Source organism: Pholcus phalangioides, unplaced genomic scaffold, assembly GCF_987345545.1.
Source record: "Pholcus phalangioides strain wild (caught in Gottingen) unplaced genomic scaffold, Ppha-v1.0 ptg000024l_1, whole genome shotgun sequence".
In the NCBI taxonomy this organism is placed as follows: domain Eukaryota; kingdom Metazoa; phylum Arthropoda; class Arachnida; order Araneae; family Pholcidae; genus Pholcus; species Pholcus phalangioides.
Window position 1 is genome coordinate 19877813 of NW_028301616.1, and position 23960 is coordinate 19901772.

The 23960-nt window shown below is 35.0% G+C and overlaps 3 protein-coding genes across 7 annotated transcripts in view; 1 reads left to right on the top strand and 2 right to left on the bottom strand.

The window, feature by feature from the left end:
• Tcs3 (Probable tRNA N6-adenosine threonylcarbamoyltransferase Tcs3) lies at positions 1 to 21590 on the bottom strand. Of its 3 annotated transcripts, none has more exons than XM_089250568.1 (13): positions 21452 to 21590; positions 18163 to 18281; positions 15420 to 15539; positions 11816 to 11921; positions 10638 to 10707; positions 8727 to 8822; positions 7376 to 7425; positions 7162 to 7240; positions 5907 to 6006; positions 5693 to 5749; positions 4379 to 4454; positions 1526 to 1624; positions 1 to 162 (listed from the first exon to the last, which is right to left on the bottom strand). In XM_089250568.1, exons 2-13 carry the CDS (start codon positions 18275 to 18277, stop codon positions 123 to 125), a joined length of 1008 nt encoding a protein of 335 aa, XP_089106694.1. In that variant the 5' UTR covers positions 18278 to 18281; positions 21452 to 21590; the 3' UTR covers positions 1 to 122. The 3 variants fall into 3 exon arrangements, with proteins under 3 accessions (XP_089106694.1, XP_089106693.1, XP_089106695.1); XM_089250567.1 differs by lacking the exon at positions 21452 to 21590 and adding an exon at positions 19879 to 20014; XM_089250569.1 differs by lacking the exons at positions 5693 to 5749; positions 21452 to 21590 and adding an exon at positions 19879 to 20014.
• Positions 20065 to 21112, bottom strand: LOC149068936 (tax1-binding protein 3 homolog). The gene has a single exon (XM_089250571.1). The coding sequence runs from the start codon at positions 21110 to 21112 to the stop codon at positions 20750 to 20752; it is 363 nt and encodes a 120-aa protein (XP_089106697.1). The 3' UTR covers positions 20065 to 20749.
• LOC149068937 (transcription initiation factor TFIID subunit 4-like) overlaps positions 21459 to 23960 on the top strand; it is a 44102-nt gene continuing 41600 nt past the window's right edge. For 2 of the 3 annotated variants that reach the window (XM_089250564.1, XM_089250565.1), the window contains exon 1: positions 21612 to 22936. In XM_089250564.1, coding sequence (XP_089106690.1) covers positions 21752 to 22936 — 1185 coding nt within the window. In that variant the 5' untranslated portion in view covers positions 21612 to 21751. Of the gene's footprint in view, positions 22937 to 23960 lie in introns of all 3 variants that reach the window. The other variant, XM_089250566.1, reaches the window with a different exon arrangement.

Sequence of the window (23960 nt, forward strand, 5' to 3'; positions counted from 1 at the left end):
TATTTTTCAGCAATGAGGATTTATTCACAGCCAATAATTCACAAAACAGCAAGAGGAAATAATAATGGCTATGACAGAGGATAAAATGCACAAAAAAAAATTACAATTTTCTTTAAATAAACTCAGTCTCGCCATGTGACCTCCACTTCATCTGTTCTGTACCTAAAACAAGAAAAACCATAACAAATCATTTCCTGACCATAAATTTATCATAAAATGTATTAGAACAAAAAATATTTTTGTGTAGGAATCTAAGTAATTAAACCCTGGAATCCATACGATTAATGTTGAAAATACAAGGCCACAACAGGCAAAATGCCCAACGAGGTGGCTGAGAAAAAGTTGCCAATAACAAATATGGATGCCCTATATTTCTAAAATGCCGATTAAAAATACAATCATTAAAACTAAAGACTATATATACAATGATAAAATATAATACAATTCCATAAAAAATATTTATGATTGTCTTATCTAAGAATGGATAGCTTCTCAATTTACCACAACATGTATTTCTTTTTAAACGCGTTAATTTATTGGAAGCAATGAAGAGAAAAGCCTCAGTTTTAGGAATCGGTATTGCAAAATTAAAAAAGTGAGATACAAATTATTAGAGCAGCAATGTCCAGGGTGCAGTTTAGACACAACTGTGACATTTAGGCTGCCGCCAAAGTATCTCAAGATCTAGCACGGGTGCCTAGCAGCCAGGACCAGACTCATCTCATGGAGAAACATTTCCATTCCAAGAACACACATCACATCGTAAGTCTTCAAGATTTTGCTCAAATTTTGTCTAATTGAAAAAAAAATCATTTTTAAGGCCAAGACAATGTTAGTACAGGTTTATACAAGTCTAGGTATTACAGCAATTTATACACAACAGACTCACGACTATCCGGCTTCCAAACGTCAATGCACCACAGACTCCCTGTAGCAAGGTCAATTTCCATGCTGCCTCCCCAAGAAATCCAAAATGTTTTTATAATTTGCATATCATAAAAAAATTGAAGTAATAAATTACAATTTCACTAAATGTGACCTGCATGCAATGATAATAAATGAAAATGATCCCATGGGGGAGAGGGGGGGGGTCCATTAAAAAACACTGGTATACAGTATACATGATTTTGTTTCTTGCAATTATATATATATAAGTTAGACATTATAAAGTTTTTCTTGAAATATGTGCAATATTTTTAATTTTATTCTTGGACTTTTTCAGTACTAAATTTTTAAACGTACTCGCCTGTACTTAGAGATAAGAAAATATGAATAAGAGTGTGTTTTGTTATAAAAAGGATCGTTTTCTGATGGCAGTGGGAGGGTGGGGGGATAGAACATGAGTATTTATAGAACGCAGGCTTTTCTGTTATCCGTCCTCCCCTTCCACCACATTATGCTGGATAGTCTACTGGATGGTCTACTGTGTATATATGTAATATAATTCTATTCAGTAGTAGAATTTAATGTATCATATTTTACTTCCTTGACTCTCTTAAATTGTCGGAATAGTATGCATACAAACCTTTGGGTACATGTTGTCTCTTCAAATGGGGTAACATATCCTGACTTGAACATTTCCCATCCAGCCTGAGCAATCATTGCACCATTATCAATACAGAACCTGTTTAATGAATTTTTTTTCTATTTGATACAGAACACAGTAATTGCATTACAAGACAAAAAAAAAATAAAACAACCAAGTTATAATAAAGCATCAGTGGAATGCATTGTAGTAAATTAACTACTCTATACAAAATCTATAGAAAACAATGTAAAGAGGGCCTCATTATGGGGACACCATGCCGGAAAGGGTTGAATTCATTTAATCAATGTAAATAAAAACGCTTAGACCATCTGCCGATTTTAATAAATCAATGTCTGGCAAAAGTAGACATAAAATTTGAACTTATAGTTTATAAAACAGAAAGGATCTAATGCAGATCAGAGACTACACAAAATTAAAACTAACTCAATCAATTTGAAGAACCAGATATTTAAGAATTATTCAGCATCTGCGAATGCTGTAAAATATTAGTATTCAAGGCATGCTAGTCCCCTTTGGTGTTTTTCTGCATGTTGGCTAAAGTGGGGGAATACCGTACATAAGTAAATGACAAAACATAAGCATATACACTTTGAGCAACACCAATCATCCAGTGGAAAAACCACGACAAAAAAACAAATAAACCACTGACAAACAAGAGAGAAAATGATTCATTTCACTTTTAGAGATGTATACAGAATTATCAGTAGCTCTATGAAATATTATTCCTCCCCTCCTTATGCAAGAAAAAGAAAATCTATATAAAATTCCCTACATAAATTTCTTAGAAAGCAACCAATTCAGATGATTCGAGGTTTAAGTCAATCATTATGGAGCCTATAGACCAGGGGTGTCAAACTCGATTGTGCCCCAGGCTATTTCATTCAGAATTATATCACGTGTGTGAGCCCCCAATTACACTGCTGGCCACCCAAATTGCAACACCAAGAAAGACAAGGGATATCGCAACAATATTTATTTTGTAGATAACATGTTGACCAAGCATCAAATGATTAAATTTATAGACTTCTGTGAAGTGTGGTTCCTGCCAAAATCAGTAGCCGCATTGATTCAAAGAGACTTTGGATGTGTTCTTGGGGTACAGCACACCAAGCAGCTTCCACGCGTTGCCAAAGTTGATCTGGTGTGGCAGCTGGGGATGTAATCTGAGTCAATCGTGGAGCAACCATGGACCACATGTTTTCTATCGGCGAAAGATCCGGAGAGCGAGCTGGCCAGGGAAGCAATTCAATCTGGCGATTGACGAAGAACCTTTGGACAATGCGTGCCACGTGTGGTCGCGCATTATCCTGTTGAAATATGGCTGTGGGCAAGCCCTGAAGGTAAGGAAGGACAACTGGCTCCAACACCTCGGAGATGTAGCGCTGGCTTTTTAAAGTACTGGCAATGCGTACTAGAGGAGTGCGAGAGTGATATCCAATACCGCCCCATATCATAATACCCGGTGCAGGACCAGTGTGGCGGTGCATAACGCAGCTGTTCAGCAGCCTCTCTCCACGGTGTCTCCAGACTCGAATCCGACCATCCTTGTGTTGCAGACAGAAGCGTGACTCGTCAGTAAAGACAATTTCATTCCATTGTGCCGTCCACATCCTTCTTTCATCGCACCATTGGCGGCGGAGACGTCTGTGGTTCTGCGTCAAGGGTAGACGAAGCAATGGACGTCTTGCGGACAGACCACTCTGCTGTAAACGGCGTCGAATGGTACGCGCAGACACTGGATGATGCGGTACAGACTGAATGTGCTGTGCTATGGTTCGTGATGTGGCTGAGCGATCCGTCACTGCCATACGCACAATACGCCTGTCATCACGTGAAGTGGTGCACTGAGGTGGATGCGATCGAACTCGTCGGTCCGTCGTACCCTCCTGCATCCAACGATCACATATCCGCATTACAGTTGTTTGGTTTCGTCCAACACGACTACCGATTTCCCTGAAAGATAATCCACAATCTCGGTAGGCCACTATCCTTCCTCTGTCGAACTCGGATACTTGATCAAAAGATGATCGCTGTTTTCTACGAGGCATAATTGATCGTTTTTTTGAAAAAACCACAAGAAAAACACAATTGCCGTACTTCAAATCGTCGAAATCTCCAAGCCTTAAATAGCGCTTTGAAGTGGCGCCACAGGCGCGCGTGATGTGCGTCTGCGCTGAAATTCTAATCATTTGCATATCTCACCTCCACTAATGCATGTTGTAAATTTCATATTATTTGCATGCTTCCTTCAGGGTGTTGCATTTACGGTGGCCAGCAGTGTATTATATTTTATTCTTTTACATCAAAATTTAAAAAAATAAAATCATCCAATTGGAATGGAAAGGAACTGAGAAAAACATAAATATACCAAATTTTATTTATTAATTTATTATGGGTTTAATTTTAATTAAAATCTATGTTTCTGAGCATTCCCCCCCCCCCCCCCATAATTCACACCATTTATCACCAACCAGCACGATGTCAAGATTTGGACTTAAAAATTGAGAGCAAAATCACAACATTGAACATTACAACCTTCTTTAGGGCAAAAATATTGACATCAGTTTCAACCTTAATTTCAAAAAATTATGTAGAATTTTTGAAAATTAAGTGTTTTTCATTAAAAAAATGATATTTTTTGGATCTTGTTGGGACTTTGCGGAGCACCAATTTCACACCCCCTGCTTCAGACTTAATGAAACTAACTGTAACCAATAATTTACAAATTTTAATTGTATTGAAAATGTAGAAGATCTTACAACTCCAGCAATAGCTCATGACACAATTATGTATATAAGAAGTTAAAAAATAAACACCACCATTTAATACCTTTCATCAGTAGCATAAAGTTTAGCACCCCTTTCTTCAGCCATAATGCCCATCATTTCTTGCAATCTCAAATTGCCTGAAATGGATAAAATGAAATGACATTAAATAATAAGAAAGACATTAATTATATGTTCGGGGTAGTAAACTCCCCCCCCCCCCCCGTCTTCTTCTTATCGGTCGTAGGCCCTTGGCAGTACTTATACTCTGATTTCTGGAAGAAATAACTGGGTTCTAGATTCCCAAAAGAAGAAAACATATATTTCATTTATTATCCAACATCCCCAATGAAACTGTCATGTCTCTTCGGTACAAACTTTCCCACTCCTCTTTCTTTTTTTTTAATGTCTCAATTCGTTTTCTTTTCTCTCGCGAGTTCTGTTTCTCTCAGGCCTTCTTCCCACTCTTTTCTCCCGAACCTTACAGGGATCATCATACATTCAATGAATATATGATTATACACTACATTTGAAATAATAAAAAATACAAAAGAGCAATGTCACCTGATTAACATATCAGCGTGGAGAAAAAAATAAATTACAAAATACTAATTGAAGGAACGATGAGAAAATCTCACAAGAAAAACAAATAAATTTTGTTTTTCCCTGCTAAATAAATCAGGGCATTAGAAGCAAATTATTCATTTACTGTCAGATTAAAAACCTAGCCTATCATTCATGAAGCAGGTGTTTTCACTATTTCACTATAAGCAGGTCATCACTATTCAGCTACAGAGGCCTTTTATCTGAAGTTTTTTTAAAAATAAATCTGATTATAATAAAGTTCAGTAAAATGTTCTGCCGCTGTAAATGGTTTGCCAATTACACTTCTGTGGACTGCACAGAAAATAGCAATATAGGCAACTTCAATAACATTTTCGGGGATCAGGTGGTATGAAACACCTAAGGATTTCTTTGGAAGAACAAAAACATACAGGTGACAATTTTAAAAATGTATTGAAGATGATTTAGAGTGATTTAGAAAAATATCACTGAACCAGTTTCAGAATCCCTTTAGAAAGTATTATTATAGGGGGATTTATCATATTTAAAGAAAAATTAAGAAGAATTTAACATCAGACTATAGGTGATTCCAAACAAGATTTTGAACATCATAGTACAGGGATTTATTCTTATATCAAGATTCAGTTGTCTGTGTGGTAAGGTTTCACTGTATATTTATATACTACTACTATAAATAGTGTATATTTATATAGTAAGCACATCCACAGCCAGAAATACTTTTTGTAGCGTTTTGCTCAGTCAGCATATAAATGACATTATTGAAGCATTGAAAAAAAAAAAAAGAGATGCTCACATCCAACTCCTCCTACAATAAGAACTTCATTAGAATCACAATGCGCCATAGCTCTTTCTGCAATGGTAGAAGAAAAAAAAAATTGCTTTTAAATTTTCATTAAGAAAAAAAGATAGTCTCAGAAGCTACACTATATATAACACAATAAGTGTTCTCATGATTGAGTGCACCAGCCTCATTATTTTGATATACCAGTTTAAAACATGGTGTGTACCTGTTGTTTCTACAAGCATAGCAAACACAGTTTCTTGTAACGAGAAGCAAAGATCTTCTTTGGTATATTTCCCACTTGCCAAAAGTGATTCTGCTCTAGACTAATAAAGAGAAAAAAAATTGCATAACACATAGCAAATTAAAATTTGTTGTTACTACAAGTGGAAGATATACAGAAAAACTGGCCAATTCTGTAGAGATACTGATTTTTGGAAAAATTTCACCTCTGCCCCCTACTGAGACTTGAGTGCTCTACCAACTAAGCTATAGTGACAGATCAATCAATCAATGATATATATTGCTGTCCCGCCCCTAGAGGCATACAGCGGAGCTATAGTGACAGATAGAACATTTAACCAACGAAGCCCATATATATGCTGAATGGTACCATGCATGATCGGTGACAGCAATCAGCCATGCACCACCATAGGGGGCAGAGATGAAATTTTTCCAAAAAACAGTATCTCTACAAAATTAGCCAGCTTTTCTGTATATCTTCTACTAACAATACTACTAATACAAGTTTTCATATTTTTTATGGCATTATAACCACATGAATAGAAATGGTGCTATCACCTTCAAACTCGGTTTTTTTTCTTATACCAACTTATTAAGCCAGTGCTTGATTAAAATTAATAAATTAATTATATTACATTAATTTTGAAGGTCATTTATCTGAAACCTTGTCATAATAAACTCCTTGAAAAAATAATTAAATAAATTGAGATTCACCATTGAAAAAAATTTGCACTCACACAACCTACGTTTATTCCTTCAATGAGAAATAAATTGATTAACCAGCCCCCTTCTCCGTATTGGCCGAACCAAGTTTGGGCAACTAAAAAGCTAACAAGTGCAACATTTGTTATTAGCTAACTATTTTCATAGCAAGAAATATTTGTGTTTCTTTCCTGTAAAGGCCAAATTGAATTTGTTTGATTACCTTCTTTTATTGATGGATAAAAAAATAAGGGTCGAACATCACCCTTGGGGAAATCTTTTATTCATATACTGCACTAAATTAAATGGGGGGGGGGGGAAAAGAAGAGATTTTGCGATATTGATACATTTTACTGAAATGCAGTTGCAGTTGTGAGATAATGTTTGACAAGATTGAATAATACAGTTAAAACAGATTGTCAAAATAAGTGTTCTGTGAGAGTGGATCATGATGAATGGTTGCAGGCTTTCAAAATTAAATGCATAGTACTAAGATCAGTAACATCTAGCTATCGAGATGAAAAGTATTTACCTACCTCAATATGACTCAAAAGACCAGAAAATGAGACATCCATCCCTTTCACAACATATGGCAATTCTAGAAACTTCTTTCCCCTGAAAGAAAAAGATAGACCCAATTCATTCTAATAGAACAAAATGTGTACATCATCTAATTCAAAGGAATCACGGTCTCACTGTTCAGTACTTGAATGTTTAAATAAAATTAAAAATTAGATAATCAGAAATTACCTTTTAGCTAATTGCTCAATATTGTATCCAGGACTTGGGTCATTTGAGAGCTGAATCAAACAAAATCAATAAACTATGACATTAATTTTTACACACACACATTATTACATATAAAATACTACATTAGCTCCTCTCTATACTGCATCTCATTATAATGTCCATTAAGATAATTTGTACATTTATTAGAAGCGATGTCAAAAAGTAAACGTTATTGGAATAAAGTCATTGGTAATATCTCACTTTTTTTTCTTTGTCTTCTGACATGAAATGTATAAAACAAGAGGTTACTATACATCATTATGGGTGGCACAATTCTCAAACTTAAAAAATTAAGTGTCACGTGACAAAACATTTTGCTGCCAAAGAAAGCGTCACATAAATAAAACAAGAAATTGGCAATTTTTCAGGATTACCTGTTTTCTCAGGGCATTCTTATATTTTTGTATAATAAAAATCCCCCCCCCGACTTTTTTTTATTTTTTAAATAAAAATTGTCGTTTTTTTCCTTTATTTTCAATGAAGCCTACTTGAATTTTTATTCTTCACCGAAATTAAGCTGATTTTAATTGTGGCAATGAATATTCACCTCACGTATTTGTCATGTTAAATGTTTTTTTGTGGAATTAATTTAAATCCGCAGTGACTTGCTACAGCACTTCATTTCCTGCCTTTGGAAATTTTTCGGACTATTTTTTAGCAACAATTGGAAACTTAGGTCAGTTTTGGTATCATATTTGACAATTGGCAATTTCCAATATTTTTTCAAGAGAAAAAATGCCACTCTTTTCTTTAGGATTTGTTATTTCTGCAAAGCACAAGTTCTGGTTTTTTAGAAATTTTTCTATAAAGACACAAAAAAAGGAAGTATCTGTTTTCAGACGTGAAGATAGTGATAAGGATAAACTGGAAGCATTGTAACAATGCAATGTCTATCTTCAATGTATTTAATAGTGAGATCAGATGTTTCTTCTATCTTATGAAATTAAATGATGAATTAACACTATATTCGCAAAAAATTTCAGCACCAAGCCCCATACTTGTTCTGTTTCATTTCTTTTTTTTCTTTTTTCACACATACACAATTTAAAACCATTTATTGAAAACAATCCTTACATAACCTCGTTCAATTAGTAATTGGCTGACAATCTTGTTAGTGACATCAATGCTTTAAAAATGTGAATGCATACAATTAAATGAGCAAAAGAAAATGGCAGCAAAATTTTGTCTATTAAATCTTAATAAAACTAAATCAAGATCAGTGAAATCAAGGGTTTACAACACTATCAACAAAGCATTCACATATTGATCTCATGACTATCAAATGATAAGTGTTTTTGTTTTATTTCCATACCTTTAATACTCTCGCAAATTTGTCTAAACAGTTTCCAACAGCTATATCAATGGTTTCCCCAAAAATTCTGTACCTCTTTTCACTGTATGCAATAATCTGAGGGGGGAAAAGATTTGGAACTAATTTTTTTATGAGAAGCTATGATTAATACATGAAAAAAAATTCAGAATGTGAAAAATTTCAGTTCATGAAACTTAAGGATAAGAATTTTTTACAAGTTAAAAAATCAGTTACAGACTGAATATAATTACAACTAAACAGATAGTTATATAAAATATTTTATATAACTATCTTTATATTATCATTTAAATTGTTCATAGACTAATTATCAAATTATAAGTTCTAAGACTATCAATTGCTTACTTCAGCAATGTAGATATTAATATAAACTTATAAACTCAATAAAGTATCAGTTTAGATTAAACAATGATTAGTATGAGGTTTTTAAATGAAAAAATATGAAAAAACATTCTATATTTAATAATTATTAAACTATTATTAATAGTATGAAATGCAGTATCTGATTATAACAGAATAGCTACATTTCACACAGTTATACAGTTACTCTTTAGTCTTGAATATTTTTAACTCATAGGTGAAAAAAATATCAAACTACAAAATTTAGGAAACACAACCCCCCCCCCTCCCCACCAATTTCATTTTAATGAGATTTGTGACTGTGGTATTAAGATCTGTACTGGAAAAAAAGTCATTACGAGAGAACTAACTTTATAAAGGAGTAAGAACTGAGCAGAAACATGATTAACAAAACACTGATTTAATTTTTTATGGAAATTTTGAAGATGTTAAAAAGCTATCTTTCTATAAGAGCCTGCTATTCAAAATATTTTTCTGCACAAAATCCACAGATGCGCATTTCGCTATTTTTGAGAAAATATGCACGGTATAAAATGCGGCAGCGTATAATTCTACATATGCATCAACCAATAATGAGATATTGAAGAATGTAAGGGGTTGTTGGACATGTTTTTGTATAAAGAATAGAAATTTTTCTACTTGCATATATATATGGCACCTATAAAGCTTTAAAAAATTATTTTTCTTAATAAATTTTTTTAAATATTCATTTCCATTCAAACTTCTCTGAAAAAAAAGATAAATAGACAATAGATGCCACTTATTAGAATCACCAATAATGTTATCATTCAGGTATTGTTATCACTTTTCATAAGTACAGAACCAACTAATATAACATTAAAAAAAATTATAGTTATCAGGACTTTTTGGTTTATGTAATCAATTTTTTTTTCTTTCTGCACATTTTGAAGCTAAGGTTGAACCAGACTAATTTGTTCCCTATATGTTATTGTTAACCCTACACAGTGCATATTGTTGCTGATTGGCACATATTAGAAGGTTCCATTATAACTCCTCACAATTTTTGAATAAGAAAAAGAATTCTAGGTTAAGAGGGAGGGGTCCTGTTTTAGAGAATTGAAAAAAATTCATGATTTAACATTTCAAAACATTATGTGAGAAATAAAAATAACAATTCCATATATCCTGCCTGACTAAATGGGACATATGGTCATTGTACTTATAACAGGTCTTTTTTCAGATATATATAGTTATCAGAAACCCAGAGTCCCGATGTGATTAAATCAAGCAGCGTACACTGCAATATGCAGCAGAATATGATCTACTACAAAGATGTATAATCTGGCAATTATAAAAAGGAAAATATGGTTCTTAAATGCACATTTGCAACCACCATGTATATGAAAACTGGTGTTGAGATATAAATTATAACAAGATGAATTATACAGCAAAGTAGATTTGTGTGTGTGTGTGTCGCTCTGTTAATTTTTTTACATTTTTTTTTTTTTTTTAGCAGCAAACAACAATCAAAAATCTTATAGCATACTGGGATGAAACAAAAAGAAATCTCACCTGAGTATTGCCACCACTAACATATAAAAGCGTAGGGTTTGAAGCTCCTGTAACCAATCTTCCCATTTCAATATTTAAATAAGCTGTTAAAGTGTTTAAATGGTAAAAAAAATAAATTCTATATCAAGTACCATAATTATATATTCATGTATAAGCCAAGTTTTTTTGTTCAAGATTTCATTCCAAAATTGGAGGTGGGGGGGGGGGGTAGACATATATGGGTCAGTTTTGCAGAGAAAAACATTGATCAACATTGTGGTTTTGATAGTCTAAGGAAAGAGAGGGAGGTCAACTTATACACGAGTATATATGGTATTTACTATGTAAATTTACACATGGCTACAAAACTACTTTTTTGGTTGCTCACGGGATGAAGCTGACTAGAAGTTGCAAGCCCACTAGCAATGGCAAGATATAATTGATAGCAGTAAAAATGTAACCGATTTTCCATCAAAATCGTCTGTAATGAAAACTTATCCCCGAATGTCAAACAGCTTTCCAACTGAACCCAAAGTGTAGTTGCTGCATCAAGGCATGTGGCAACAGAATTTTAACATTTCAGCAAAAGTAGAATATGTACAATATTTTTTAGCTTATTCACTGTGCTGCTTATGTTTTCAAAAACATGATTTTGGAGGCTTGTGGTTATTACTCTGATGTGGTGCCTAAGTAAATTTTTGTTTCAAGAAATACAATCTTAAAGAAATCTACTGGAGCAACATTGTATAATTTCAAAATAAATTGAAAATTGATTGAGAATTTAAATAAAATTCCACTACACATGATTGATTTCAAAGGTTTTTATTTTAAATTTGAATGTTTCGGTTTTAAAATTCAAGCATTGCTAATATATGACCGCACCGAAAGCAAATACCATCAACGACATATGTCACAGATACAAACAGAAAATATGCCTTATATTTAAGATGTTGGTGATCACATATTTTCTGCAGTTACTCAAGTTCACATAACCCGCTTAAGGGAAAATGTAGAATAGGTAAGGTAATGAAAGATATTAATTTTGCAAAGTTTCTATCAGGGTACTAAAAGTATACTTCTACAGGGTATTTTTATTTCAGCCAACATTTTAATTTGTCTGAAGTTCCAAACTAAATTCCAAACATAGTATGCATATCAAATATTTTTTACACAACTAAAAATGTTACAAACGTTAAAGGATATGACCAACGCAGTGATTAACTCCTATGATGGGTTTATTCCACAGTTGTGCTACGGTTCGAGCTACAACAGCAACCGAAACCAGAGGAGCCGCTATACCAGGACCTGCAAACATAGATAAGACAATGAGATGTCAAATATAGCTTGGACATACATTTTATATGATAAACATCATGAAACCCAGCAGGACAAGACAAATCTCAGACACAAATGATTGTAATAGTAACACAGATAAAATGATCAGCCAAAGTTAGTTACATGTGAAAGAGCCTCGAACAAACCAGAGGTTCACATATAAAGAAAATGAAAATCTTATGTAATGATACTCAAGGACCAGAAAAGTGTATGCTATAACCGATTTATACTTATAGACAGAATATTTCAACACTATGGAAAAAGTGCATTGAGACTAGAGATTAATACGTTATAGACGACATCAATATCTAGGATGTGTTCACTATATAAATTCTATATATCAAATATTTAGAACAGATACTATATAATTCTATGGTTCATTTTATCTAAACTATTGGTTATCTGTGTTCAATTTACATCGTGAAATAGAGCTGTTTATTCAAAATAAATGTGATAAGAAATCAGGGTTAGGTTTTTGGCTTCAGAAATCAACTCTGTATTAAAACAGTCAAAAACTTATTGTCAGTGTTGTCAAATAGTTTTTTAACCTGATAGATATATTAAATAATAAAACACTTCCTTTCAGGTAGATTAAACTGTATTATATTTTGAATTATGATTATTGAGTATAAAATATATATTGCAATATTTTAAATTTCCTGATCTGCCCAAAATTTTATTTCATTAAAAATTTTTGAGAAGTTCTGTCAATACACTAATTAAACTCATTTGTTCTCACCTAAAAATCTCTTGCTTAGGTTGTATAAATTAAGAGTTTTAAAGAGTATTTTCAATGAAAGCGCTGGTAGGACTTGATATATCCAAAACATTGTTTTGCATGCTTAGATACAGCTTCGATTGGAAAAACATTGCATTTATAAATGCCAGTAAATATACCGTATCATAGTAAAACTTAGTTATTCTTACTTTTGTATTTAAAATAAGTTATGGGAATTTCTTAAGCGCCATATACAAGCCAGAACTGCCAAATTAAAGGACATTTTAGTCCTACAATATAGTATTTTGATTGCTAGATATATTCTAATGTTATGCACAATAAGGATATTGTTTCAAGTATCAGTGACTATCTAGATAATTCAATAATGACAAAATCAACATTACATATATGGCATTTTTAAACAACTATCTGTTATAAAAAGAGTACAGCAGATGTTTATATACATATACATATATAAGCAGTTGAAGAAATTTTGGAAGGTCGAGAATTAGCTTGAATTGAAGAATATCAAATAGTTCCATAGTTTTCCCTTCGGTTTTTATGCTATGCTCTATTCAAATTGTATATTTTACAAGAAAACAATATTTATTGTCTAAAATAATTTTGTAGAGAATAGAAAATTATTTTATAGTCATATTAAGTATTTATTCTTTGTATAACATAATTATTTTAAACATTACATGCAATTATCGCATGTATTTCCTATGGGAACTTTTATATTGAAAAGCAATATTTGAGGTTTTTGACAGTGTTTTTGGCATGACAGTTTAAACCATAAAAAACTGTCATGTGTCAAAAACCTGCCAACCCTGGTTATAAGCAATAAAAATATCATAGATAAGCAACACAGAATTCACTGATCATGGGAAAACTTTGTTACATGTGAAATTTCGTAATATCCATGTTCGTTATAAGCGAGTTCGACTGTATATGTAAAAGTGAAAGAGAACACATAGGGTGAGGGTGAAAGAGAAATCTCTACTGAAAAAAATCTCTTAATCCACTCATCTATTATACTGTTTTTCTTTTCTCTCCCTCTTGTAATTTATTTATTTTTATTTCTTCCTTTTCTTCTATTTTTTTTTTCTTTCCTCCTTTTTCTTACGCGCAGTTAGGTTAGGAAAAGGTTACAGATTTATCGCCATTTAGTCAAATATAGATCATCCAAATTTGTTACCAAACTCTTGTTTGTGAATGGGTTAAACATGTTAACATCTTTGAAACAATTTTTTGTTCACTATTCAAACACACTATAAATCTCATGCTCTCTCTCTTTTTAAGAAACTTCAAATTAAAATTTCAGCTAATGCTACTGCATTTTCTCCATTTCTCCTTCCTAGAAAATGCTAGAGAGCTTGATAAAAAAAAATGTATTTATTCAACAAATTAAGAAGAATACTGTGTGTAATGTTGAAATTTTCTTCTTTTAGATGAACTGGTAAAGCAAGAGTTTCACACAGCAACACGGGAATGGTAAAATTTAACATTAAGAAAATTATCTAAAATGAGAATTTTTAAGAAAAGGCTTTGGATATCTTGTTGAATTAAAGGAAAATTAGAATTAACATACCATACTCGTACTAATTTTGACCATACATGCACCTTGTAAACATTCCTCCAGGGAATTTCTCAAGAATTGGTAGCATGCAAGAACGTACACATACCATACTATTATTACTGTGTGTATGCGCATGCACGCATGCATGGCCCTAAAGCAGGGCTTGACAAATCACAGGCACCAGATCACCATGGCAAGTATAAAATTGGTATTGGTGCCCGAAATTTTCTGTATTTGATTGCTAAATTGGAGTCTATAAATGACACAAAATTTTCTGATTTCACGACACTGTCTTTTAATATAAAAAATAATATAAAGTCCCGGCAGAGTAAAAAAAAAACACATAATTTAATACCATTTTTTTGGAGATTAAAATCATTTTTGGCTTCTAAGAAATTTGGCTGGTACCAAAACTTTTTGGGATTTATTTCGTTAGAATTATGCTTGTTTTGTGTTATAGCACACCCACACACCATTGTCAGATCTGTATGAAGAGCATTATGCTGGGCCAAATTAAGTTAAGTGCCAAGTTATTTTGTTGGGGCCCTACATAAATTCTAAAAAATTTCAATCAAATCTCATTTATGTGAGGCCCCGCTCGTCTCTTGAGGTGCCCAGTTGGGTCTACGCATAAGATGGCACTGACCATAGCACAATATAATTTCATACCTAACTGGCATAACTAAGTATTTTCAGTTGTGCATGATGGTAATTATTCATTTTTGCATATTCATCCTTTCAAAATTTTATGAATAAATGCTAGACATTCTTGTGCGAACAGATTCAAATTATAATTTTAAAGATTTCTCCCAGAAATCAAAAGAGATCACCGAAGCCAGAGGGAAAGAGATGTTCTTTTTAACATCATGATCTTGGTATAATGATTCAGTATAAGCTTCTCCCCCCCCCCCCCATGTGCTATAATAATCCCTTTGTGCCTTGTTATATAACTGTAAAATAATTTCACACGTAAAGTTCACATTGATGGAAATTACTCTAGTTTTTATCAGAAAAAAATGTATTCATTATTTTTTTTAAACCTTATAAAAATACTAATCAAAATATAAACTGATAAAAACTACATGACTTAAGGTAGTTACCTTATATCTATGTTTCTGAGAGGTATAGCTAGTATTCTAGGGTCAAAATTTAAATATCATTTTCAATTTACCTTTCGTGTAGCAAACCACATCAATGTCATCCGGTTTCACCCTTGCTTCATCTAGAGCTTTTTGCAACACATCTAGGATATGTGCTTGATGATGACGAGCAGTATCCTTAGGTTGGAATCCTGAATAAAAAATAAAGGCTCCAATGAATAGGTATTGGTGCACAACACCAATTTATTGGTTTAACAACATTCGAAATCATTTTCGATGGACTATGATTCATAGATATTTCTAGACATTCAATGCTACATATACAATCAGTTGTATATATTCCCCCACACAAAATTTTTATTTTGTATATTTTCATCAGATCTACTGGAACGAGTGAACTCAACCCAATAATACTGATGCTGGCTCCTAGTCCACAAGTTACCAAACCCATTTGCTCACCAACAAGGTGATAAGTGAGATAGCTCGCTCTGATCAGGGCCGCAACTAGGAGGGAGCAGGTGGGTCTCGTGCCCCGTGCGCTGGACTAGAGGGGGCACAAACTTCATTCTGAAACCTCCCCTTCAACATTACAAGGGGGCGTCAAAATGTGTGCTTGCCTCGGGTGAACAAGCATCTAGTTGCGACCCTGGCTCTGATGGATATTTTATATTATAAAATAAGAGTGTTGTGTTGTTTGTTTGTTGTACGCTATGTATATAATATGACAAGTGTAAGATAACAGATGAGATGGCATGGACCCCCACCAATTGCTTCTAAAATGCATCTTCATTATATTATATGCACATTCATCCTTCTTAACGAAACCCCAGAACTTTTCTCCAACTCCCAACCTCATCTCGTCTATAATGACTACAAAAATTGTTAATCATGACAGTACCCAATTGTATGTTGGAAAATGTTGCAAAAATTGCATATATTTGCTTTTTTTTATTTTTTGACTCAAAATAAAGTAGACTGCCACGAAGCTGGGCTGGAAGAGATCCCCCGGCAATGGGATAAGTCCAATGGAAAGTTATGCCATTCAATGCCGTTATTGCTTTTTATGGTATTGGTCAGTTATCAGGACAGTCAATCAGTCATGAAAAACTGATGCAAGACTTATGCAAGATTGCTTTAGATCATAGTTTCCTAACCTTTTTGTCCCATCGCCCCCTTCTTCAGAAATATTTTTCTCTCATCGCCCCCTTCTTCAGAAATATTTTTCTCCCATCGCAATCTAACCTATAGGATCCTATGTTATGTCCCTAGCTTCTACCGCCCCCCCTGGAACATTTCATCGCCCCCCCCCCAGGGGGCGCTAATGCCCATGTTGGGAATCACTGCTTTAGATGATTAAAAAAGTTATTTAACTCACAAGATTTAATAGGAATGGCAGGCTAGCATCAAAAGAGCTTTACAACGTACCAATGACTGTCCAGATAACCCCCAGTAACAATGAAATTGTCTTAAAGCGCAACAAAACCTCTTAATTTAAATATGGGTGGTGGGGGGAAGAAAAAATCTTTCAAGATAATTGGTGGCTCTAAGACCAGATCCAGATTCCCACCGTTCCAATACGATAAAAAATATGACTGCAACATAGACACATATTGAATAAAAACATGAATTTCAGGTTTTTAAGCAATCTGTGTCAAAAAAAAAAAATTGTTGTCTTTTCATTTATTATATCTGTCCAGTGATGGCCCAGCATAATAATTCATCCAGCAGATCTATGGATATTGGCAAAAGTATTGCAAATTATAGCATGAAAAATTCAGAAAAATGGGGAAAGGAGAAATAAATGTGTTGTGTGCAGAAAACCTGGACTAATTAATTTATGCTGCATTTCTATCATTACATTAATTTCAGAACCAAATGAGTATCACAGAGAAAAATTGTAATCATTTGAATCACCTTATTCTAACTGCCCTGGGTCCTTACTAAGAAAAAAGTGGGCTACAAATGTAGCCCACTTTTTTCTTAGTAAGGATGCCTGAATTAAATTTTTACTTATCCTCTCTGTAAATTCAGGGTATTTTAAGCACATCATAATTTCACTGTACAAATTGCATAATGCCGGGTGAATCCGACCTATTCTGCCAAACAAAGGGGCCTATATGCAAACTAAGCACACCTTTGGAAAGAGCAGAAAAATTGCTATAAGGTGACACAAATTTCATCAAAATATCTGGTTTTAATAGCAGTCTAAAAGCGCTAAAAGATTAGCAAAGTTCAAAATCAAATTGTCAACACAATTTTAAATCACCAATTCTACCAATTCTGTTTCAGAATTGGTGATATTTCAATGAAATTGATGTGACCTTATAGGATTTTTTCTCTGCTTTCCAAATATGTGCATAGTTTGTGTGCAGGTCTCTCAGAAACTTCACAAATCTGGATTTTTTTCAGACTTGACATTTATTTTCCCATAATGGATTATCCATTATAACTCAAAAACTGTTTGAGATAGGACAGGGTTGGTGGGATTTTTCATGACCCACTTGGGCTCGTCTATCACCCCCTTTTGTTTGGCAGAATAGGTCAGATTCATTATGTATATTTAATATCTTAGACCAGAGCAAAACATTAATAACAAATCAAGTATACGTAAATTCTACTATCTTGGTCAGGGCTTGACAAATTGAGAAAAAATCTAGAAGCCAACCAAATATTACATACAGTTTGATCACACACAGAAAATTTTAGGCACCAATACCATTTTTCCAGTTGCCATGATGACTTGGTGCCTGGGATTCGTCAAACCCTGATCTTGGTGAGATACACGTTTATAAATTTGAATCTTGAGCAACATACCTTCGCCAGGTGGAGTAACATATGTCACACGAGGATTGGATAAAACTTTTCCATCCTGAATAATGCCAACACCCAACTTGTTTGCACTTCCTTCGAAACCTATTGCTATAGTCATTTTCCTTTGATAAAAAAAAGATTATTAATTTGGGAGCAGAAAGTAACGCAAGCACATGAAATCTTTCAAGGATACAAAATTATTTCTGTTCACAGAGAACTTTCTCTTAAAATAATAGTGTTCTTGTTCTTGATTCACACAAGTTGCCAAACTTTGGTTGTTCGACAAACTTCTTGCATCATTAATAGGCTATTTACAGTGAAACTCCTGTTAATGGTCATCCCTCAGATGTCTCCCCCCTTGAATAGCCAAATTGTAATTTCTCGGGTCACTTTAAGGTAAGCATTTCAAACCCCTGCTCATTCCTCTTTTACAGACAGATGTTTTTTGTCCCGCCAGTGTCCGTAAAAAATGAAAAAAAAAAAGACTTTACTCTACATAACTAACATAAAAATTATTGTTGCCACAAAAACTGACTACCCTATGGTATTCACAAATGGAAAATTATAAAGTTTGTGTGGTGACTGTGTAACCCCTTGTAGACCTACCTCCATTTAAAAGAAAAAATTTCAAAACTACATATCTTTATGAACCACAGGTGCACAACCATTTCTGCCTGTGGCATGACAGAACCCCCCTTACAAGTCATAAATTACATTACTGTTGTGTGAATTAACAAATTTAGGAATTCCTTCAGCACTTTGTGGGCTATATGCAACCTGTTGGCTGCCCTCTATAAAGGGGGTGCACAGGGATGTTGCCCTGTGTGCACCCTATTATAAACCATTGACCAGTGCTTGATAAATCCCAAACGCCAAATTTCCATTGCAATTAGAAAATCTGCATAGGCACCACCCTAAATTTCCTGTAAGTGCTTGCTAAATTGGAGTCTACGGGATAAAACAAAATTTTCAAATTTCATGATGTTTCTTTTATCAGAAGGGGAAGAGTTCCAGAAAAGTTGAAAAAACTAGGTTACTTAGGACAGTGCTTGAAAAATCTCAGGCACCAAATTAATATTAGAGCCTACAACTTTGTTTGATTTCAAGGTTGGCAAAAAAAAAATACTTGGCTTCTGAAACATTTGGTAGGTTTCAAGATTTTTATTTCTCAATTTGTCAAGCCCTGATTTAGGACCGTTTTTCTTGAGAAGAAATCATGTTTCGCTCCTAAGAAATTTGGCTGCACTTCAATTTTCTTCATTTCATCAAGCGCTGCACATATAACTTATTTTTCTTATCATAGTCTGAAACTTTTCTGATACTAAATCATGACGTTCAATTGAAGGTTTGCTGGGAGAAAATTCCCTAAATTGACAGATACAAATGATTAAATATCAATGCAGAAATGCAACGATGAAGGGACAGTGGGCAAGCAATCTAGACAGTGATTTTTATGAGATGACCACATGAGATGTCTCGGCACAAAGCAGTGATTATCACTATATTTTCATTTCAATTTCTGCTATCTTACGTAGCCCAAGAGTTTTCTGTGTTTGCCCAAGAATTGTCGGTCCTTAGGAAAATAAAGAATTAAAAACACTGCTTAAGAGTATAAGGTGTAGTATATTTTCTATATTAAAACAAGTTCATTATTAAAATGCACATGCTCATATAATTTTTAACACAATATCAGTTCATAGGTTTTGTAACTGTGTATACCTAGCTGGTTTCTGGCACCAATTAGAGAAATGTTTTTGTAAGTAAAGCTGGCCACTTCAGATGAATTTTTTTTTTTGACAAAGTGTCCGCCAATTTGCTGATGTGATGAAAATGAGTTCGAAACAGTCAGATTTTGATGAAAACACAAAAAGCGATCACCACAAAAACGAAAACAGTAGAAAAATATCAATAGAAATAATAAGTTATTCAGGACAGATACTGATAGCTCATATCATTTCTCGATGTTTACATCAAACCATGAAAGTGTGGTAGAAAAAATAAAAACAAAAGTTTTAAAGTAAATTGTCAAATTGGACCAGCCACAAATACTCAAAAAATATTCACAAAACACAGCCTCGATCACTACTGGAATGGTTTTTTTTTTTTTTTGTTCTGTTTTCCAGTCACACAAATAATTAATTTAGTTATTTTCCACCACAACTATGATCCACAAACATTTGGGACGTTGAAAACTTTAGCATGAACGCTTTCAAAGAAACATAGGTTAACTTAAATTTGCTTTTTTTCTAGGTGACAGCAAAATCACTACACAAGTTGTATATAGCTTCAAATAACACTCTGTACAAATATATTTGGCACTTCTTTCTTTGCGCAAACATATACTGGCTAAATCGAGATCTCTGAGGTCATTCAACAGGGACGTTAAATACAATGTCCATAACATACACGGGCGATTCTTTGGTATAAAGTCAAATGGCTTATAACTGTTAAACAATGCTCAGCATTCGAAAGGAACCAAATTAGTAGGACCTGATCCCTATATTCTCTACGAAGGAAAACAAATAGGAATAGCACATAAAAACAATAATAATAATGAACAGCTGGAGAGATAGTCAGTGGCGCAGTTTTTTCAAGAATGTGTCACACCCTTCCGTGCAACGAGCATATTGAGGACTGGATTCTTCTTTATGTACTCCACTGCCTTGTTATGGGTGACCATGGTGAAGTCGTATCCGTTGACTTGGAGGATTTTATCGTGGACTTTTAGGCCGCATTTGGCGGCTGGACTCTCTTCGTAGACCTCCGTCACGTAAATACCATTGTCTTTATAACCCTGTGGACTCTTTTTGAAATCTTGATCAATTCCGCCTCCGATCTTGAAACCACATTTAAGCACCTCCTTGCCTTCGGCGTCGATACCAGCCTCTTTAGTCAGTTTTATCGGGATGCTCAAGCATTCTATTGCCATCCCAGGCTGGTGTTCAAACGCCATGGAAGCCACTATCGTTACTCACAATCCGTGTATATTTCTTCACTTTTTTTTTTTTAAAAATTGAATATACTTTAGTATGAACTTACGCAAGGAGGGATCCCACAAAAAAAAAATGTATACAATGATGTTGCCAAAAAAAATACTAGTTTCCTTCGAAATTTCTTCAAGTTTATAAATAATTTTGAAAATGATCAAAAATTGGGATATTTTTAAGAAAATGGAAATGAAAAAAATTATAAAATGACTCGAAACATTATTGATGCTCCTTTTTTTATTTTTTTTTGGTGATATAATGTTAATGTATTTTAAAGAAGTAATTTCAGGGAAAAAAAATCCTACCGTCGCTAGGATGATGACATCACAATAAACATAATACGTTTCAGTTAATGACCTAATGAGTTATTATTTATTGGTCCTAATCGCTGCGTTTTTCTTGTTCGTTAGTGAGTTTGCGGACTCGGGACGGCCAGACGCTCGCAAGAAAGCTCGGGCTGGAAGTGCTTACGAAGGCACTGAGCCGATCAATTTCCCCCCTCACCACCAAATGGGAAATCATCCCGCGATTATTGTTATTTACAGCTCTGTATATAAACTTTCCGCGCGCACGCGCAGTAGCTCCTTAAAACGTGATGTAGGAAAATGGCGTCAGCAAAGTCCGTCGAGGATATGCTGCTGTGTTCAGACATAGACGAGTCGGCAGTGAACGCGCTGGTCGGTTCTTTGGAGTCTCAGCTGTCATCACCAGGCATACCTTACACCAGAACCGAGAGCAGCCCTACCCCAGCGAACAACAGCCCATCTTTTACGGACGCGAATTTGCGGACGCTGAACGCTGCACAGAAACATGGTGCTCTTCTGGGCACTTTGTTGAATTCGGGCTCGACTACGACTAACAAAACTTTCGTTAGCACCACCACCCAGCGGATGAGCATGAGTCCCGTGCCCATGCAAAACGCGGTGATGTCTGGTGGTGGTGGTACGTCGGCGACGTTGCCCGCGGGGGCTTTTGTGAATTCTTACGGACAAACGCAGCAGCAACAACAGGCCATAGTGAACTCTGCGGCCGTGGTCAGCAGTTCCGACATCAAAGTACCTTACTCATCGGCGAACCTCGTTCAGACCGCCACTCCCGTGGTCGCCGCGGCCCAGTATCAACAGAGGAACAATTTGAAACTCCAGAACGGGGTCAACCCAGCAGCGAACGCGACTCTGGTTATGACTTCTGGCGGTGTGGTCCGGAATGGACCCACGGTGGTGTGTCAGAACAACTCGCCAGCTGTGCTCAGCACCATCCAAACCGTCACGACGATGCCGCCGCCACAGACTACACCAGGTTGTACATATCAGAGTGTTGTTCTCTCCCAGCAGCAGCAACAGACTTTACAGTCGCAGCCAGTGTCCACGAAGAGCACAACAATCTTGGGCACTGCTGTGTCCTCGGGTAGTACCCTCACAAATGTCAAAGACAGTGCGGGACTTCAGAGCACGCAAGTGAATGCTTTCATCCAGGGTGATATGCAGCAGTCAGGATCAACTGTGCAGCAACAACAAACTGTATTCCCAGGTGCTACAACTCAGCCAACTGTGATTGCTTCGACGACAAAATCGAACCCGTCTTCAAGTACTCCTGTCAATGTCATGACGCAAGTGGTTACTAATCAACATCCTGTTCCTGGCATCCAGGTTGTGAATGTTAATCCGACGCGATTTGGATCTGCAAATGTGCAACGAGCTTTGGCACCTAGAGTGGTGATAAGCAGTAACCAAATTAGGATAGCACCACAAATGATTAGACATGGGATGCCAGTACCTATACCTGGACAGGTAATTTGGAAATTTCACATGATAATCAGCTTGATAAAATGTGGAAACACAGCTATTGTGATGCGAAATCAAGCATTTATGACATGTTTTTGAACAGCTGGAATTTGAATGTCTGAGGCAAAGGCCCTAGCCTATTCAAGGAAAAGATAGATCTTTGGTGTTAAATCACCAAAGCTATTCAAAAATCAGAATTGGCACCTAAAATTTTTATTATATGGTCTCCAGGGCACGACAAATTCCAGGTCACATGGCCACTATAAGATTGATATTCACACCTAAACATTTTTATGTGATGGAAAATCAGTGTCACAGAATTTTCTGATCACATAATGTGTCTTCCAACATGAAAAGGGGTAATTGTCTCGGTAAAATCGAAAAACCATTATTTGGGGGGGGGGGCTGCTTGACTCCTAAGAAATTTGTCTGGTCCTGATGATCAAATTAAGGTTTGAAAGGACTGTTTGTGTGAGAAGTTCCCACAATTTATGTCCATGCATTGATTAACATAAAAGAGGATGTTTCTAAACCCCAGGACGGTTTTTCGTGAAGGGGAAAATGCTTGGATCTGAAGAAATTTTGCTGATGCCTGAACATTTTTTTCAGATTTGTCAAGCACCCTATTTGTATTTGGGTCTGGATTTTGTATGACGTGCAATATTCAAATCCAATCCTCGTTATGGAAGTTAACACAGGCATGTTGTCATATATAAGGCTGACTTGGCTCGTGGGATGAATTTTATTTTCCCATGCGCTGTAATTATTAAAAAGGTCTGGAAGAAAGAAATAATCCACTACTTAGGGCCCATTCCTCATAAGTTTGGGCAAAGGCATACGTAGGTGAAAGGGGAGATGTGGGTTATGCCTAAAATTCAAAAATAGCCAGTTTTAGGGCCCTGGGTGTGTGCCCACATGAGAAACAAGCCCTGTACCTATTCAAGGGACCAGAGAAAAATGTATCATTGTAAAGTATTTATCCTTATAGATACAATGAAACCTTGCCACAGCAATATTCTGTATAACAATA